The following is a 20,739-nucleotide window of genomic DNA, read 5'->3' on the forward strand; positions in this document are numbered from 1 at the left end:
TCGGTCTAGTAGCCCTCCACCAGAGATCAAAGCTCTTTGCATTTCATGATTAGGTGTCCCATCAGTGTGATCATGTTGCATTCCGTTAGGCATGCCATAATCCCGGTGGAGGGAGTTTGTGTTTTTTATTCCCCTCTTGTTTGGCACTGCTGGTTCAGGTTTGTTTAAGTTAATAAAATCTTCAAAGGGTCATTCATCTTGCTTTAAGTTTTGAGGTCTTAGGTCTAGGGTTGAGTCCATTTTTGTCTTGAGAAGTCATAAAGGATCAGCAGGCCAGAGGGATGTTCTTCATAAAGCATCATTTCAACAATTCTCACTATTGTACAGCTAAATTTTCACCTTGTTTTCAAAACTCTGTTTTTGAAAAACAAAGGTCATTATCTCATTTTTTGTAAAAATTCTCAAAATTTCAAACTCTCCAAATGTCGAAGTGCAGCCTTGGTCTCCTTTGCCAAAGCACTTTGGAAGCTATCCCTGCAAAAATTTTCAGAAGAAATCATCATTTCAACCAATTTTTCAAAGAAAAGAAACCAAAAGTCAGAGTTAATTAATTCAAAAAAGTGTCAACACTCAAAACATTACAAAGTGGGTTTTGGGCAAGTAAAAATCAAAAGGAAGCCTATAAAAGCACATCACTCTTCATTAGCAACTCATTTGCCTCTCACAAGCTAAGTGAATCCTTGCAAAGGCGATTTTAGGAGTTCTTGAGCAAGTTGAGCAGTTTTAGAGGCGCGCTACGCGTCAGGAAGGGCGCGCTACGTGTCAGGAAGCTTTTCTCAGTGTTATTCTGCACATGCGCTACGCGTCAGAGGGGCGCTACGCGTTGGGCAAGGCGCACTATGCGTTGGGCAAGGCGCGCTACGCGTTGGGTTTTCTGCTCAACAAACTGCCAGCAAGCCATCAAATCGATTTTTCTCTCAAGCACATTGCAGGTAGGCCTCTCCTTCATGGTTAGATTTGGTTTTGCAAGATGAAAGAGAAAATTAATATGTTCAAATGCTATGAAAATGATAAATCAAAACCCTACATTGTTGTGGAAAATTTAAAGTCTCAATGGTACTAGGGTTTCAAATTTCTCTTGCTGTCCAAGGTTGCCCATTTGTAATCCCTTTTTCCCTCATTTTCATCACCTTTCTCCTTCAAGTTTTCCCATGAAATTTTGTAATTCTCCTCTCTAAAATTCCTAAAACATACTTAAATTCCCAAACCCTATTTCACTTTAAAATCCCATAATTTTGTGATTTCCCATGCTTGCCTTCCCTAAATTCCTTCTTTATGTTTATTGTCCCTAATTCCCTCATGTTCCCCTATCCCTAACAATTCCCTTGTATTTATGTCCCCTTGGTAACAGCATTTGAAAAGTCAAACAACAGTTAATTGGGTGCAGCATTTCAGCCACCTTGCCTTCAAAACCATGTCAGAAACCGAATCAGATTATGAGCAGAGTTATGACAGTGATTCAACACCAGAGGTAGAAGTGCCAAGGAGGCATCACAAAGGTGGTAAGGGTGGTCGGCATGTCAGGGAAGAGCCCACCTCTTTGGCTCAATTGCAAGCCTGTCCACTTGCAATGTCATGTTTTCAGTATCAATCATGCTTTGGTTATTGTGAGAGGATCTCACAAATTCAACACCATAGAGAACTGGTCCGCTTGTTTGTCCTACATTTGCACAATGGCCATGTGAACCTTGCAGGAGTGGATTTCACCCTATCACCTGAAATTGTTGCTCAAGCCACCGGGATACCAAATGTTGGGGAAGAGTGGACCAAGTTCAAGCTGCTAGACAAATTTCATTATCAACCATACATCAAACCCGGATGCATGAGACACCTAACTGCTATTTTTCCTTTCAGATTCCTAAGGGATGAGTATGCACCCTTGATGAGGCTCATTATGCGCTATTTCACTTGTGAGGGCAGATTTTCACGTTTATATTCATACCATATCCGTTTGTTGATGCATTTCACCCGGGTACGAATGATGAACATTCCATTTTTCATGTGCCGAAATATAGAGAAGATGGTGCCCGTAGTGCAAAGGAAGAACCCCGCACAACAACTCAAAAGTATATATCATTATGCACTGATCGAGATCATAGTGATGCATCAGTTGGCACAGCAGGGTATTGCTTGGGAGGATTTCATTTCTCGCGACTTCTTCATGGTGCCACAGCCACCTCCCGAGATTGTCCATGATGAGGGAGGGCCTTCACATCAGTTTGACATTCCTGAGCCAGAGCATGTCAGCGCTCCTCCATATGTTACATATCAGAGAGGCCACAGGGTCTTATTTGCATCTGCACGGCGAGTATTATCTCCACATCAGGTGGAAGGGGTCTCGCCTTCTTCATCAGCACAACGAGTGTTATCTCCACATCAGGTGGAAGGGGCCTCGCTTTTGACAGCAGCACAGGTACAAGAGAGAGGCAAGCAGCCCAAGATTGATGAGGGGCCATCAGGTGATCCAGACATAGATATTGTTGACCTTGATATCAGTTCTCCTAGCTTAGAGCCAAAGGAGATCATTCAGCAACTAAGGGCTGAAAATGACTTGTTGCAGCAAAAGTTGGAAATGGCAAATTGGACAATCACATACTTAGAGCAGCGCAACAAGCAATTAGAGGATGAACACACTCTTGATGAGTTGCGGAGGATCCGAGAAGACCGGAACTTGGCTCGCAAGAGACCCGGTGATTTGACACCTATTGAGCAAGGGTCTATGCTCATTCGGGTGAACACTCATTTAGAGAGGTTGATAGCCAAGGCAAACAGGGACAAAGACATGCTCCGCCACATGAAGAATCATTATTGGGCCCGCATGCATGTGTGCAAAGCAAAAATGAAGGTACTCAAAGCACGCTTGGCCAAGGCACTAAAACGGAGGAAAAGGCCCGATCCGCTTCAGATTTTGGCTGAAGCCACCTTGAGGGAGCATGGTGCTCAATGATACACCTCCAGCTCAAAATTCAGGAAATTTGGAGCAATTTTGGTCAATTTTGAATTTTTTGTGCCAAAAACAGGTTTTTGCCCTCAACGCGTAGCGCGCCGCGCGCTACCCTTAAGTTGGGGAGGTCCATTTCACGAAAACTCAGCATTTTTGGATTTGTCATGACAAAATACACTTGCTCAGCCACTGCCAAGAAGTTTCATGGAGATTTGAGCCCCCAAAAGGTCAAAAAAAAGCAAAAAATGACCTTCTGCCACTTTTTGGACACACAGGAAGCAGTCTTGGGAGATTGCAATTTTGGAGGGGCAAATGGCCACCAAATTGAAAAATTCCACTTGGGCTGGAGAGTAGACATCCAGACCTTTCCAACAAGCCCACTTGTGCCTCATTTGGATGCCAGGAAGTGCCTCAAAAGTGGCCTGAAAGGCGCGCTATGCGTTGAGAAATGGCGCGCTACGCGTTGGGAAAATTTGCCAGTTTTGCACCTTCAGCTCAGGAAAACGCAGCATTGACTAGTTTTGACTTTTTGGTGGGATTTTTCATCCTAGTGTGAGTAGGCCACTTGCTTATACAAGAGATATACATGAGGTATCCCTTTTATCCATGAGATCACCTTGTCAATTCACCTTTCTCGTAGCCCATAGTCCTTGTTGTCCTTATTCTACCCACAATTCAATGAATAGAACAGCAGAAAAGGACACCCAAGTCAAGGTAGTACTATCCAGCAAAAACGCAGTCAAGGGCACTTGTCTGCAATCTAGTTAAGGTAGCATTGTCAAGGATTTTCATCACACTAGCCCGCACTACTAGCCTCCAATCAGCACTTAACAAGTCTCCAATAATGCTACACAACCCTTCAGATAGCACTGTCACTAGTCCGCAATAAACACTGTCACAAGCCCGCAAATTAACGTTGTCACAAGCCCGCAAATGTTTGCTACAACTCAGCCCTAAACTGCACTCTTGTTGCTACAGAGTTTTTAACCAAAATTCCACAATCTTTGTTGTGGGTAAGCTTCGTCCTACACTGCCCTTTTCTCCTCGTACTGCCCTTAACCTTGGTGCAAGTTCACAAGATGTGAACTTTTTGTCCTTGTTCTTTTCCATAGTCCGAAATTGCTGGAGTTAATGAAAATGTCGAGCTTCTTGTGCATATATATACCCTTCTTTAGGTGTAGAAACAAATGGATGTGTCCCTAAATGAGGCCGACATGTCCTTGATGGATAAGGTCGGCCCACTGACCAGAATTACACCATTAACCTGTAAAATCAATAACTTTTAAACCGCTTGGAGTTTCGGGCTGAGTAATAGCTTGTTGGAAAGGCAAAATTATGCTCTTCAAGATGGTGTATGTGTCATAAAGGAATTTTTCCTCTAAGGTAGCAAAAAATATTTTTTTTAATGTGACTGATTATTTATTAGTGCGGAAATGGAGGTAAGGCAGAATGCCTTTGAGTGTTAGGCTTCTTTATGGTTTGATTTCTTCATTGATTGTCTTCATAATCATGTACTTGTCTTCTTCAACATAGAGTCACCATCATCATGTCCTTGATTGCCTTCTTCATCACCTTATCTTCTTCAACATAGGGTCACCATCATTATGTAGTCTTCATTATTAGGATCACTAGAGGTAAGGACATAAAACTTCACATCATTGGAGGTTTGTCATCAAATCATCAAGTGTGGTCCACATAAGTCATCATGTAGTCTTTTATCATAGACATGTCATCATAGTCCAGTCATCTAGTGCATGTCTTCTAGACCTTCATCAAGTACAGTGATATGGTAGTCTTTCATTATGATCATCAAGATACATGATTGACACTTCATTTGTGTCTTGACAACTTAAACAAGAGTTGTAGTCATCCTCTGGCATCTTCAAGAATATTTGTCATCCCGACCATTGCCATATCAAGCATCTTCAAGAATATTTTCCATCCCGGTCATTGCCATGATTGACATCAACTATTGACATCAATGACAACCTAGATTAACAATCTCCCCCTTTGTCATTGATGGAAATATTCTTTCCCTTTCAACATTCTCTCCCCCTTTGACATCAATGGCAAACAGGGTGCCCGAGCACTCCCCCTGTCAAGCTTCTTCTTTTCTTCACGACTAGTAGTTCTTCATAGGTATGTTACTCCCCCTGTCATGGTGCTCTTCTTTTTGGCAATGTGGTCCATGATAGATGTGCTTAAATTCCTTTATGTGATGAACCAACTCCCCCTATATGCATGACCTCCTCTAGCTCATGAAAGATTACCTGCTTAGTGATCAAGTGGAAGAGATCTTCAATAGTAGTTCATGGATGAATAAAGGATCATGTTCTTCAATGGAAATGCTCCCGAGAGATGATCTATCAAAGGATGATTGTCCAAGTGGTTCATCAAGGATTTCATAGGGCCCATTCATGGATAGCTTCTGCAAAAATGCTTAATCATCATAAGCTCCCCTTAATTATATGCATGGTCTTCCTTTGGTAGAGTCTCCCCATCAAATACTTGGAATATCAAGGATGACTTCATCAAGTCAACAACATGTGTTGTTGGCTAGAGTGTTCAAGGGACTTCTGGATTCAATTTTCTTCCTTCTCCATGGTTGTATAACTTTCTTCTCTGGCATGGTTCTTCCTTGTGTAGGGGACCAAGCCAAGTTACAATCACGTGACATGTCCAATGTTATGACACTTGAAGCACTCTATGTTGTTCATGAATAAGAATTCATGACTTCTTCTTGCAAAATTGCTTCTTGAAGATTGACGGGGACCATTATATTTATCCTTGTGATATTCTCTACAATCTTTTGCCATGTGCCCAAAGTTTGTACAAGAACAGCGATAACCAAGAAATATACTTTGGTACCTGGGAGAAGAAGGTTCACTTGATGTACTTCTGAAGTCTTTTTCCCTTGGGATCCTTTGATAATAACCATTGCTTCTTGCATCCTTGACACCATCTGCATTTCTTCTTGGAGTATGATTTCTTCTAATGTCAACTTGACTCTTTCCTTTGCTGGGAGCATCAACATTTCTTCCTGGCTTCCTCACATCCTTGTTGTTTGAAGAATTTTCCTTCTTGATTGAGGATTCACCTACATAACCAAGGCCTGATTTATCAAGGGGAGACCTTTGATGACTTAGGATGTCATCTAGGGTTTGAGAACTCATCAAGTTCTTATTCAGCAAATCAACTTCCTCTTTAAGAAAGACAATTTCTTCCTTCATTTTTTTGCATTCTTCATCCTTCTTTGAGAGTATGATATCCATTTCTTCCTTCATCTTGGTTTCTTCACATGATTGGGCCTTAAGTGAGATGATTTCTGCTCTTAACTTGATGATGTCATCATCCTTCTCTTCTAGTTGGCATGTCATGGTGTTTCTCTCCTTTTCTATTTTATCAACTTGTCCTTCTATGAATGCCAATGCTTCCATTGCCTTCTTAGCTCCCTGTGCTTGTTTCCTTGCTTCTTCTAGTTGTGATCTAAGGGAGGAGACCTCTTCCTTGTATTGACCAATCTCTGCTTCAAGTTTGTTCAAGCTCTTGTGCCTTTGTTCAAGGTGGCTTGACAAGGTATCTTCCCGTTTCTTTGCCTTATCCAATTGATTTGTCATGGATATGACTTCTTCATGATGCTTTCTCTTGTTTTAATGAAATTCTTCCTTAATCTTGGTGAGCTCCTCATCTCTTTCTTGTACTTGAAGCTTGACAAGGTCAACTTCCTTCCTTGTCTTGTCCTGGTCACCAACTTGCGCTTTCTTCTTAAGTTCCTCATTTTTGTTTTTCAAATTGTTAATCTCTTCTATGGCAGCCATAAGTTTAGTGAGGAGATCTTCTTCAAAATCTTCTTCATTCTCTTCATCTTCTAGGTCTTCTTTAGCCTTGATGTTATCACTCTTATCTTCAGCTTCCTTGATGAGCTCTGTATTTCCTTCTTGCTTTCCATCATTTTCTTGACTAGAGATCATTGTCAATGCTCCTTTTGAGTGAAGATCATGAAGTTTATCTCATATGCCTTTTGCTGACAAACATTTTTCAAAATTGGCCTTCATAGAATCAAGTAGATCATTCAAGATTGCTTTCATTGCTCTTGTATTATGCTCCTTGGATTCTCCATCCATCATGCTATCAGTAATCACCTATTTCCAGACTTCAATGCCTTGAGTCTTTAAGAAATTCTTCATTCTTGCCTCCCATATATGAAAGTTTCCATTGAACAATGGAGCCTTCACAAATTAATTGACTTCAATTTCGATGGTTGAGGGAGACACATCTTTAGGAGGATTGGAGACTTTCTTCCTTGGCTTCGCAATTTGTGTTCCAAGGATCAACCTTCAAGTTGTTAGGCTTTGAGTGAAGGTACTGGCTCTGATACCAATTGTTGGAAATACTGAGAGGGGGATGAATCGGTATTTCTTTTCAATTGTTATTTCTACCAGTTAGATCACTTATATTTAGAACACAAAATGAACAATGATAAGAATAAATGCTTTTATTAATTGAATTAGATACAAATGAATGAGTACAATATTTGTTGTCAAGCTCCAACTTGGACATTAGTGAGGTTACGACCTCTAGGGATTCAACCCTATCTATCCAAGGCACCAACCTTGAGTTTAGGAGCACCAGCTCCAAGGACACCAATCCTATGGCTTCACTTTGTTAAGATATACTTCGTTGAACTTCACGGCTCCCAAACACTTCTTTACCGAGCCCTATCAATCTTCAGTTATCCCTTCACTTAATCATGACATCATCAATGACAATCTTGTCATACAAAAAGTGTCACCACTGTTCTTCATAATACCCAATCAATCTCTTCAAGTTACCTCATCATGACATCAACACTGCATTATGATCTTCAATACAACACTTCAATGTGACTTCAATGAACTGAACCAAGTTCTGCACCAAACAATTCTTTAAGTGTCCTTCTCCAAGGTCGGACTCTTCATATCTGCTTCTAAGGTGATCAAGTGTGCTTGAGAATTACTCAATGGGCAATTCCAATATGTCTTCAAGATTACTTTCAAATAGGCTACTTCAACAAACTCTTAGTCACAATGCTCCAAAGGTAACCACCCTCCAAAGAAATTCTTCCAAGTGTGAGTAGGCCACTTACTTATACAAGAGATATACATGAGGTATCCCTTTTATCCATGAGGTCACCTTGTCAATTCACCTCTACCGTAGCCCATAGTCCTTGTTGTCCTTATTCTACCCACAATTCAATGAATAGAACAGCAGAAGAGGACACCCAAGCCAAGGTAGCACTGTCCAGCAAAAACGCAATCAAGGGCACTTGTCCGCAGTCTTGTTAAGGTAGCATTGTCAAGGATTTTCATCACACTAGCTCGCACTACTAGCCTCCAATCAACACTGTAACAAGTCTCCAATAATGCTATCATAACCCTTCAAATAGCACTGTCACTAGTCCGCAATAGACATTGTCACAAGCCCACAAATGTTTCCTACAACTCAGCCCTGAACCGCACTCCTATTGCTACAAAGTTTTTAACCAGAAGTTTGCAATCTCTATTGTGGGTAAGCTTCGTCCTGCACTGTCCGTTTCTCCTTGTATTTCCCTTAACCTTGGTGCAAGTTCACAAGATGTGAAATTTTCATCCTTGTTCTTTTCCACAATCCGAAATTGCTGGAGTTAATGAAAATGTCGGGCTTCTTGTGCATATATATACTCTTCTTTAGGTGTAGAAACAAATGGATGTGTCCCTAAATGAGGCCAACAAGTCCTTGATGGATAAGCTCGACTCGCTTGCCAAAATTACACCATTAACTTGTAAAATCAATAACTTTTAAACCGCTTGGAGTTTCGGGCTGCGTAATAGCTTGTTGGAAAGGAAAAATTATGCTCTTCAAGATGGTGTAGGTGTCATAAAGGAATTTTGCCTCTAAGGTAGAAAAAATGTTTTTTTTTTTTTTTTTTTTTTTTTGATGCGACTGATTATTTATTAGTGCAAAAATGGAGGTAGGGTATAATGCCTTTGAGTGTCAGCTTCTTCATGGTTTGATTTCTTCATTGATTGTCTTCGTAATCATGTACTTTCCTTCTTCAACATAGAGTCACCATCATCATGTCCTTGATTGCCTTCTTCATCACCTTATCTTCTTCAACATAGGGTCACCATCATTATGTAGTCTTCATTATTAGGATCACCGGAGGTAAGGACATCAAACTTCACATCATTGGAGGTTTGTCATCAAACCATCAAGTGTGGTCCACATAAGTCATCATGTAGTCTTTTATCATAGACATGTCATCATAGTCCAGTCATCTAGTGCATGTCTTCTAGAACTTCATCAAGTACAGTGATATGGTAGTCTTTCATTATGATCATCAAGATACATGATTGACACTTCATTTGTGTCTTGACAACTTAAAAAAGAGTTGTAGTCATCCTCTGGCATCTTCAAGAATATTTGTCATCCTATCCATTGCCACATGAAGCATCTTCAAGAATATTTGCCATCCCGACCATTGCCATGATTGACATTACAAATTGACATCAATGACAACCTAGATTAACAAGAAGCAGTCAGAACTCCAACAACAGATGCATCATGCTAAACACCTGTTCAGTAATTTTGGATGCTTTTCCGTTGTTGATGCAGTAGCAGTAGCAGTTGGAGAGGGAGTTGCAGTACAGATGCAGTGTTCGCAGTGGCACTGTCAGCAGCAGTACAGATGCAACATTTGCACAATATTTGGTGGGCCACGATGTTAGACATTAGAAGTGCAGAGGGAGATGTTATAGAAAAGGTTGATGCTTCAACAAGTTGCATTACTAGAGCAAATTCCTCGCTAAGAGGGACTGTTGATTTCTGGTAGCATCGGATGTGCTCTAAGCCTAAAAATCAGGGAGACTCGGACACATGTATTCCATAATACCTAGAAATAGTTTTGGGAAATTCCACATGGAATCAATTTTATTAAAATAGTTAATTATTTTTAATGGAGGCCTAAGTCTAAACTTAGGGAATTAAAATAATTAAAGGGTATTAATCTAACTGTGGGTGAAACTTCTAGAAGAAGATGAGGATCAAGCCAAAATGATCTGAGCCATTGATTACAATCTAATATGGGTCGTTGGTTCTCAACATAAGAATTATAAGAGGAGGCTTGATGGGTATTTGGAAAATACATTGAGTGGGAGATAGAGATCAAATTTCTAAAGAGTGCAGCACATCGGTTGTTAGAGAGAAATTCGAAGTGATTTCTTGCAGTGAGGGGCAGGGATTGTTCCGGCTGGAGGTTTCTCCTGATTCGAGAATACTCAGCAAAGGAGGCAGAGAGAGATCCGAGAGAGGCATCGTAGAGGCTATGCTGGGCAGCATAGGTTGACGAAGTGGCAACCCAGAGCCTTGAGGAGATCCGTATTTTCGCTGGAGAGGCCGATTTCTGAAGTCAGAAGGTGGGGCGTGAGACCGAGAGGGCAAAATCAAAGTCTCATATCAAACAACATAAGGGGTGATGTTGTTCCTAGAAGTTGACTCTGGGCCTACACAGTGACAACGCAGAGGCAACAAGGGACAAGCCATTCTGTGGTTGGATCAGTCGATATCGCCAGTGATAGTGTGAGGTATTTCTCACTAATCTTTTGTCAGTCATATTCTTTGTACTAGATAGCCAGCAAGGCATTCAGAGATTGTATTCAAAAAACTATTGCTTAATAATACAAACCGTCAACTGCTACACCGGTTTTCCCACATTGGGTTTTTCCGGGGACATTGGTCCAAAAATAATTGTGTGATGTGTTGTATATTTGTTTCTTTCTCAGTTACTTGTTTTCGCATATAATTTTAATTGGTGAAGGCTGCAGTGTATTAGTTTTGATATTTGTTGTAGGAAGCAATAAATAATTTGTTCAGTAATTAACAATTAGAAGGAACTTAATCAGTTGTTGCAGTAGAAATTTGGGCTTCCAAATTTTCACATAGTAAAGGTCAGATAAACTACCTCCTCGGGTAACATAGGTACTTGAAAGCAAAGGGTTTTTTCACTAAGACAATTTTGAATTGTGATAGGTCTCCAAAATGGCAACAATAATGGCTCACCTAAGAGGAAATTGGATTGGGAGAGGATCTTCTGGAAGTTAGGAAGTCATATACAAATGCCTTGAACGATAGCAATGTCAAATTAAGGGAAGATGAAAACCAGTTGTGATGGTATCTTAACTATTCTGAGACTCGTGCTCCCAAACTTGAATATAGAGCTCTTGTTGAGGAAGGTTTGGTGTGGCAACCAATTTGGGGGTGGGGAATCTTATGGAAGTTAAGGTGTGCTTCTAAGAATAAAATCTTAGTGTGATTGGCATTAAATAATAAGGCTCCGAGGTTTTATAGAACAAGGAAAAAGCATTTTTGGCCTAAGATGGTGTAGTTTATGGATCAAGCAAATGAATAATAGATCATTTAATATTGACTTGCACCTTTTCTAAATAATTGTGGAGATAAGTTGGAAGCATGATGATGTTGAGGAATGCATTGAAAGGAGGAAGTACCAAAGAAGTCTTCAGGTCCCAGTGTACAAACAAGGACACAAAGAATAGGAGAGCACTACCACTTAATATAACATGGGAAATTTAGCTTGCTAGAAACTTGAAACTCTTCAAAGGACAAGAGATGCTACCCCTTAAATGTGCAATTCAATATCTTAATATCCTAAATATTTATCCTCAAGTTGAGGAAAAATGAAAAGACAAAGCAAAAAATAGTCATCAATATGGATATTCCTTGGCCATATACATTGATGGTGCCTCTCAAGGAAATCATTCAATATGACGCTCAGGAGAAATCTTCTACCTCACCTCAAATCACAACTTAACTTTCAAAGTTGGCATCAGGAAGGAAACTAACAACTATTATGATTAACCCTTCACTTGGCCCAAGAACATGGTGTTACACAACTTCAGTTTTTTTGGATGCTTTATTGATGATCCAATGGATTCAAAAGGAAGCATCTCTCATAAATTTTACTTTACAACCACTTTATGATGATATACGAAAATAGATAATGACATTCTCACCATTTCTTTGTCTCATACATATAGGGATAGGAATAAGGTAGTGTATAGCCTTTCAAAAGAGGCATCAAATTTGGAGCATGGTACACAGACCATTTTCATCTTTTAGGATGGGAACAAGTTGATCTCCCTCATGCACCATTAATATAATTTCCTTTTTTTCTAGCAATGGATAGATTGCAATTTTTTTTTTGAAAGATGTAAATTTTCATATTTTAGTCTTTAAAGTCATGGAATAGAGATAATTTTGAAGATGCAACTCAGAGATTTGTGATAGTGGACAATTTTTAGATCTCAATATTGAAAGTTGTAATTAATGTCATTGTAAGTCAAGGAACAACTATATTTCTTTTCACATAGCTCATTGATATATAAGGTAGGGATGCATAATTGTTGCTTCAATTGTCTACAAAACCTTTAGTTTTAAATGGCTTGAGATATATGACAATGTAATTTTTTATTATATATAGTTGTAATTGAGAACGTAAAACTTATTTTGAAAAAAGAAAAGAAAACAGATGTTATTCTGGGTGCCAATTTTTGATTCAGGGATTGATATAAAGGTTTTTGTTGGCAACATTATGAGGTTGTCAAGGCCTAGGTGGCAAAAGATGGCAATTTTATTGCCACAAAAAGGGTGTTATCAATAGCATTACTTTTCAAAATGGGGGTAAAAGTATGACTAAATGTGACCTTTAAAAAAATGAGACTTTAGAGAGTTTTCATCAAGTAGATAGAGTATGTTAAACCCACATTTGTTAGAACATTCTCAATATAGCAACACAAACATCTATATGACTTCAAAAGATATTCGAGGCTTCAAATTAATCAACAAAGCCTAATATGAAGGCACAATCAACCTCCAACCAAGAGCTTTCAATCACAAAACACTATAAAATACATAACAATTTTCCCACCCATATTAATACAAACAATTTTACTCAAGATTTTTTCAAGTGTACTATCTTCCATGTATCAATGGATCTATTCCCTTTTATACAACCTAGATTAGCAATTTTCTTTTGCAATTATTAATCAAACTAACTATACATTAATAATGAAATAAGCCCTAATACCATAATAAAACTATATAATTGTTCAACAATACTTCACATTGCTTTGTATCTTAATAGAACTATATGAATATTTATAGATATTAATAATGACCCTATCTTGGCAAGTACAAGGTTTTTTCATATGTACTATCTTCCATGTATCAATGGATCTATTCCCTTTTATACAACTTGAATTAGCAATTTTCTTTTGCAATTATTAATCAAAGTAATTATACATTAATAATGAAATAAGCTCTAATACCATAATAAAACTATATAATTGTTCAACAATACTTCACATTGCTTTGTATCTCAATAAAACTATATGAATATTTATAGATATTAATAATGCCCTATCTTGGCAAGTACGAGAAAACATATTGAAATATGAAAAAATTTGCCTTAAAAACAATTCAATGAAATAGACTCTAATTGTCCAAGAATTTAATTTTCCAACTTCGATATTTGTTGAGTGTACTTGGTAACAAAAATTATAACTCTACAACAAAATTGTTACATATTGACTTTGGATACACAAGGGGGCACAACTATAACTTGTTGCAATACAAGTTTTTCTTAAAATAAATATGGTCTACAAAGTTATGTCTCTATTGTTCTAGGGAATAAGGACGAGGGGGATTGGATATTAAGAATCGGAGTTCCAAAAGTTATTTCCCTATTGTTCTAGGGACGAGGGGAAATGGATATAAAGAATCGGAGTTCCAAAGCACATGTGACCATAATATGTGCAACAACCTCAACATGTCTACGATAACACTAACGACGAAGTTAAATTTATCCTATTTGATAACACAACTTCAACTAAATGTTACACACTTAATACATGATTAACCAATAATCTATGGTCATGACACATGTACCCGTGACATCTTTAGAATGACACATTTAAGGTGTGACCTCATCATGCAAAACAAGAACAATCACACGTTGGTCTTTCGCTTAACCCGGCACGGTATCCGGCTCCTCGAGATTTGGCACCGCTGGTTCTGGCATGCTTCCGACAGTAATGTCGGGTTTTTTACCCCCCCAACCATGGGTCCTACATGCTGCCATCACTGCCTCGTATAGGAAATGGAATCCCCCCGTGATCGAATCAAGACAATTTAAGAAAAAACTGAAACCACTGGCGAGGCTCCTTCACACGCTGGCTTCTTCGTTGTCGATTGCAGAGCAAGGTTGATGGTGGAGAGGATCGCGCTCATGTGGCCCAAGGAATCCTGTCATGATACCCACGACAACCTTAAGCTTGTGAGACGAGTTAACTGCCTTGACGTTTCTCGCCTTTAACATTTGGTGCATGAGCATCTGACAGTTTCCTAAGAGGCACTCCATGACATCGAGCATCTGAAACCCCAATTGGGCTCTACTCCGCCTACCACACAACACAGCGTGCGCCTCCTGTTCCGCCTATAGCTCCAGCTCCGATCACTCCAGCTGCGCCATAACAGTAGCCAGTATCTACTCAGATGCCTAATTACTCTCTTCTATTATCAAAATATGTTTTGTTGTTTTATATTTATCTTAAGAAAGTTCATTAGGCAATAGACCAGTGGAATTTTGAGCATGAATACTAGCTTTTTATTTTAATTAGCATTTTAAGAAAGTTCATTAGGCAATAGACCAGTGGAATTTTGAGCATGAATACTAGCTTTTTATTTTAATTAGCATTTTAAGGGAGTTTATGGAAGAACTGCTCAATTCCAGACTCTGACTGCTCCCTTTTGTACTGTGTCGTCTAGCTACCCGCGGTTTGATAATACAATATAAGTAATCATTCATGTTAATCAAAAGAAGAACCCTCAAATGTACATTGTCACCCAAAAGCATAAACACAAATCTACCAGGGTTGGTTGTAACTAAGATGACTACTCTATAGCCAACAAGATGTTAGTAATATTATTTATGAATGAACAACATTTTCTATATGTATTTACCTATTAAGGGAACATTTTGCCATCGCAGTCCTAGTAGGTAACAAATACTATACTAACAAACCTTTGATGAGATGCAAGACAAGAGATGCTAAGGATACCTGTTCATGGTGAATTGGTTGAGGAAAATCGGTGTGGGATCAATATCACTGTGGGTGTTACATGGTAGTACATCCCTAATATCATCCAAACCAAGTATTGCATCTGCATGTTCATGCGTGAGAATAATCTGCAATTTTGAAACGCATAACAACGAGAGCTATCATAATCATCGTTCTAACCAATAAAATAGGTGCAAATGGGAGATGAATATTGGGAAATTTTCTCTACAAAAAGACGACTAGAGTGAAAACAGAATTCTAGCCATGCAATTGCACAAATTGAAGTGACATCACTCACTAGTTAGCCACATCTAAAATCCCTTCTTAATATATGCAAAAATGACCTTAAATACATAATTAAGGGGAACACATTATCATTCAAAGAAAATATACACGATTTGAAGTGTGAGAAATAAGCATAAACAATGCCGTTTCACCTAAACGAGTAAACATTTGATGGACAACGTTGGCATTATAAATAATAATTATTCATGATAATAAATGGTTTTCATAAAAATAAAAAGTGTGGAAGATAGGAAACAAGGAATTGACATCTTCAACTATTGTTATTCTCGCAACATAGTATGAATCCGCTGATACATCATAAATACATGTAGATCCAACTGTCCATAGCATTCATTAGTGATTTGTTATGAGCATGCTTGCATTAAACCATTGTGACTAATAGCTCAAATGATGTTCATGTTTTATTTGGCAAATAGAATATAACATATTGATTATTTATAGGACAATGTTTTAGAACAAATTGTGATGGTTTTAGAACCAATCCTACATGTACATTGTACTCCCATTTTTTGTTGAGTCTTGATTAATGTATCAACAGAAACAAGACAGCCTACTCTTGCACTGACCATGGATTGTTTTTGCTTGCCAATGGACCATGTTAACAAGGTCATGATGTTAGATAAAATCACCTTCTTTTTATATATAGTTAGCCACTCCAAGTTTTCCACCTATAAGCATGCAGCTCATTTGGTCTCTAGAGTCTAGACACCAATAGTTTGTGATTGATCATTTGTTAAGAATTGGAAAGAGCGAGACAAGACACGCAAATTGGTGGAAAAGGATTAATGCCCTTCTATTGCATTGTATTGATCTCAAGGTCTGAATTTATAATACATCAATGACCATTCTAGATCATCTAGATATCACTGACAACTCATTAGTGGATCATGATAACACTTCACCAAGATAAGAATTACTACTCATGGTCTTATACTTTGTGATTGTCTAAGGACTCATAGTCTAACATTCCCCCGCCTCAATCATAAGTCTAACTAATTGTACAACACTTGTACCAATAACTTTTGTCATCTTCAATCTAAAATTGTTGAACTGAATTTCAATGAAGATTCGCCTGAAAAACCGCCAATATCTATATATTTGGAAGTGAACAACTACTATCCATGAACATTTTTGTTTAATTATTGTAGATTTTTTGTTGAGAAGACCAATTACTATGCTGGAATTCCCAATTTCCGACTAAATGTTGATTAAAATTTTACTGATAAGACTTCGAAACTTGAAGCCTAATATCCTATATTCCCCTCTGTCAAGTGCAAGGTAAGAAGTTTTCAATAGTTACATTCTGGAAGGATCCAACTTGGGGCTTTGGATTCTTTAGGTGTTCATTTTTCTGGTGACCACTAACCATCTTCGATGGAAACTGGTGGTTTATGGTTTACCACTAATCAGACTGGTTTGAATAATGCAGTGGTTTCTAGATGACCACTAACAATATTCTTTGAATAAGTTGGTGGTTTTTGGATGACCACTAACCAATCCGCTCTCAATAATGTGGTGGTTTTTGGATGACCACTAACCAACTGCACTTCATCAACTTACTCCCCCACTCAAAGGTGTAAAAGACTTTCTTTTATCATTGTGCTCCCCCTCTTTAGGTGTGGAGAGTAACATATTTTTTTTGGAATCACTGGTTGAAAAGATTTTTTTTGTTCATTTCTTCAGGGAACTTTATCTTTACCTTTGTCTTGACTAGATTGTAGGACTTGTTCTCTTGTGGATGAATTGGAGATCTTGAATGCATTTTGATATTTGGAGTTATTGGATATTTTTTGGAGTTATTCTTTGGTCTAATGGATGGAAATCTTGCATGTTATCTTGTAAGTGCACTTAATTGTTGAATATCTATTTCTTAATGTCTAATGTATGGAATAATTGATTCTAGGTTATGCTAAATTGTGCCCTAATTTGTTGAAGATCAATTGAATTGCTATCTAGATGAATATTGCATGCATTACTCATACATAACATGTAATGAATTGTCCTAGTGGTGAACTCCTAGTAGCTCTCCCATGAAAATCCATTTTTCCATTGCATAGGTAAATGCTTGAAATTTTGTTGCTAGGGCATCAAATTTCGGCCTCCTTAGAAACATTTTTGGCTAATCTATCTCATCCTAGACTCCATTTTCCCAAGGGACAAGGGATTGGTCCAATTGGTTGGTGATCATTTACACTTCTTATCCATTTCCTCTCTCATTTAAATTTTGGCCCCTTTAAGGCGAAGTTGGTAAACTAGGGCCTGGTGCGAATCCCTAGGCAAGTAGAGTTTCAGTAGTTGGAGAGACTAAACATCAAGGGGATAGTATTTGCCATAAGATCTATCATTTTGGTGGGCATCCACTTCAATTTGATCCATAAATTCTCTTTCCCTAGTTGTTTGCCCTTAGAGAGAAACCCTAGTTTTGTCTTCCTTCAACTTGAAAGGTTTCATGAGCCTTGGCCTTGCTACTATACATTATTGGAAACCTTTTCTCTTAGCCTTGACCTTTGGAAACTCCACCACTCATCAAATTTATCGAACCCTAGATCTTGTGCCTTCTTTCCTAGGTCTCATCATAGAAAGTGAATTGTCTCCTTATGGAGCTTTGAACGTACATTTTTCCTTTCTTGAAGAGCTCTTAGTGATTTCATCTTACATATTAATCTTAGAACATTTGATACAAGTGATATCTCTCCTACGAGGACTCCTCCCATCATTGAAAGTCCGTAAAGAGCAAGGGGTTTTGGTTGTGCTGATAGTGGCCCATTACCCCATTGTTGTCTTTTGGTCTAGTTTATGCCTTGTAGGGTTTACCTCTCCAAGGTCTGCTAGATTTCATGGAAACATTTTTTGCGTCGTTTCCATGGACAAAGCGAGTCTACCTCCATGAAATTTGAATATTTAGCTTCATCCCTAACAATAACTTAAATCTTTTTTTGGCGAATCCATTGGAAGAGTGAAACCCTTGTTCTTCATTGAACCTCAAATTCAGTGCTTGTAGGGTGAAGCAAGCATCTCTCAAGGCATTTTGAATTCACCCTGGTGACACGACATTTGAAGATTATGAAAGCTTCGCATGGCTCACTGAAAGGGCCTATTCTATATGTTTCAAAATGATGATCCTCGATAGTAGCCAAGAAGAGCTTGATGTCTCTCTTAATGAATCCCTAGGGGGCTACAAAACTGAAGAATCTCCTCAACACCTTGAAGGGGGTTATGGTTCTTCCCAAGGTATGATGTTTGTACCACACCTTGCTCTTTCCACAATGATTGGGAAGATATGAGTGTGGATATGTCCAAGCCATCTACCTACTCATGCCATAAGGATGATATGCTCGAGGTTGCGCTTCATTGAAAGTTTATGAGCTCGATTATTAAATTTTGAGTTGTTTCGTTGCAAGAAAGGATCCAATGGCATAAGTTGGATTCCTCCTTTCCCTTTTCATCCATGATCCTTGGTGCATGGGTCCTCTTATTTTCCCACCTCCCACCCTTGTGAGTCATCATGCCAATCTTGCAAAGGAGGAAGTAATACTTGGTTGCCCTATCTCATAATAACTCATAAGGGCATGTGTTGGTATATTGATTTAATGATATGTTGGTTACATTGGCTATATGACTATACGTAGCTCATGCATTGTATGCTGATATTGCATGGTGGTGTAGGTGTATTGCATACTTCCTTTGGCATAACTAATATCATCATCTCACGTTCTCATACTAGACTAGATTGCATTTAGAATTAGATTTTACTTTTTGTATGGATTTATTATTTTGATGAAAAATATGGGCGTTATCCTACACCTAATGCACATGCTCCCAAACATTTTAATGCAATGTGCAAGATACAGGCCTGCAGTCCCAGGAGATTGTTGGAGTTCTCATGAACTCCCTGTTCAAGTACATAGATCATGCGCTCTATGGTGAGCTCATGTCCCAGTTGGAGCCAGATGTTACCCACCCAAAGTGGCTGACCCCATAGAAAAAAATTCTTCCATCATCTCTTCAGCCGGCAGCCAACAACCTCGACAACCACTACTAGTCGATGATAATATGCCACTCATATCTCTGCCACCTGCGTCAATCATATGTTTCCTCACCCATTTGTCAAGAGCACATGTTGGAAGGTGAGCTTCTAGTCAAAAGGTATTTTATTCATTTTGCAATTAGGTGGTTATGCTTGTTCATATTTGGGAAATGTAACATGGATTATGGGGTAACTTGGAAGAAATAAGGGTTTTGGTCATGATCTTGTTCCCTCACCTTAAATGGGGGGGTGTCCTAGTCCAATGGGACCTCCCCTAATGGCCCAACAGGTATAGGAGGGGCACTACTTGAGAAGCCATCTCTCCCTATTCCATACTAATTTATCTCATCCTAGACTCCATTCTCTCAAGGGACTGGTCTAATTGGTTGGTGATCATTTACTCTTCTTATCCATTCTCTCCCCTTTAAATTTTGAGGCCTTCAAGGCTAAGGTAGTAAACTAGGGCTTGTTGTGAATCCCTAGGCAAGTAGAGTTTCAGTGGTTTGAGAGCCTAAACATCAAGGGGATAGTAATTGCCACAAAATCTACTCTTTTGGTGGGCATCCACTTCAATTTTATCCATAAATTCTCTTTCCCTAGTTGTTTGTCCTAAGAGGGAAACCCTATTTTTGTATTCCTTCAGCTTGGAGGCTTCTTGAAGGTTTCATGAGCCATGACCTTGCTAATATACATTGCTAGAAGCCTTTTCTCTTAGCCTTGACCTTTGGAAATTGCAACATTCATCAAATTTATCGAACCCTAGGTCTTGTGCCTTCTTTCCTAGGTCTCATCATAGAAAGCGAATTGGCTCGTTGTGGAGCCTTGAACCTACATTGTACCTTTCTTGAAGAGCTCCTAGTGAGGTCATCTTACATATTAAGCTTAGAACAACTGATACAAGTCTGTAAAGAACATGACTCCTTCCATCTGTGAAAGTCTGTAAAGCACAGGGGATTTTGGCTGTGTGAGAGTGGTCCACTACCCAATTGTTGTCTCTTGGTCTAGTTTATGCCATGTAGGGTTTCCCTCTCCAAGGCGTCCTAGATTTCACAGTAGCAGTGGTATTATCTCCTTCCCGCGCCTCTTTAAGATATATGAGTTAATCATTTATTGGAGGATGTGGGAATCTTGAAAGTTTGTTGCCCCTTTGGTTAGATGGAACTTCTTTGAGAGTTGTATAGGATGGAAGTTGACTTGTTGCCCTATTTGGATTTTGTGGCATTAAGTTTGGTGTATTTCTTGTGAAAAATTGGAAACCTGAATCCTATTGCAGCAATTGGAAATAAATTGGAAATAATTCTCCTAATTGT

The 20,739-nt window shown here is 38.7% G+C and overlaps 1 protein-coding gene across 2 annotated transcripts in view; it reads right to left on the bottom strand.

The window, feature by feature from the left end:
* The window catches only part of LOC149225502 (putative hydrolase C777.06c), a 311,218-nt gene that overhangs the window by 197,550 nt on the left and 92,929 nt on the right, over positions 1 to 20,739 (bottom strand). For both annotated transcript variants that reach the window (XM_089377106.1, XM_089377107.1), the window contains exon 3: positions 15,097 to 15,224. In XM_089377106.1, the coding sequence (XP_089233232.1) occupies positions 15,097 to 15,224 (128 nt within the window). The remainder of the gene's footprint in view (positions 1 to 15,096; positions 15,225 to 20,739) is intronic.

This window comes from Pinus tabuliformis, chromosome J (assembly GCF_031772625.1).
Source record: "Pinus tabuliformis cultivar Carrire ecotype Pingquan chromosome J, CPIR1, whole genome shotgun sequence".
NCBI classification, from domain to species: Eukaryota; Viridiplantae; Streptophyta; class Pinopsida; order Pinales; family Pinaceae; genus Pinus; species Pinus tabuliformis.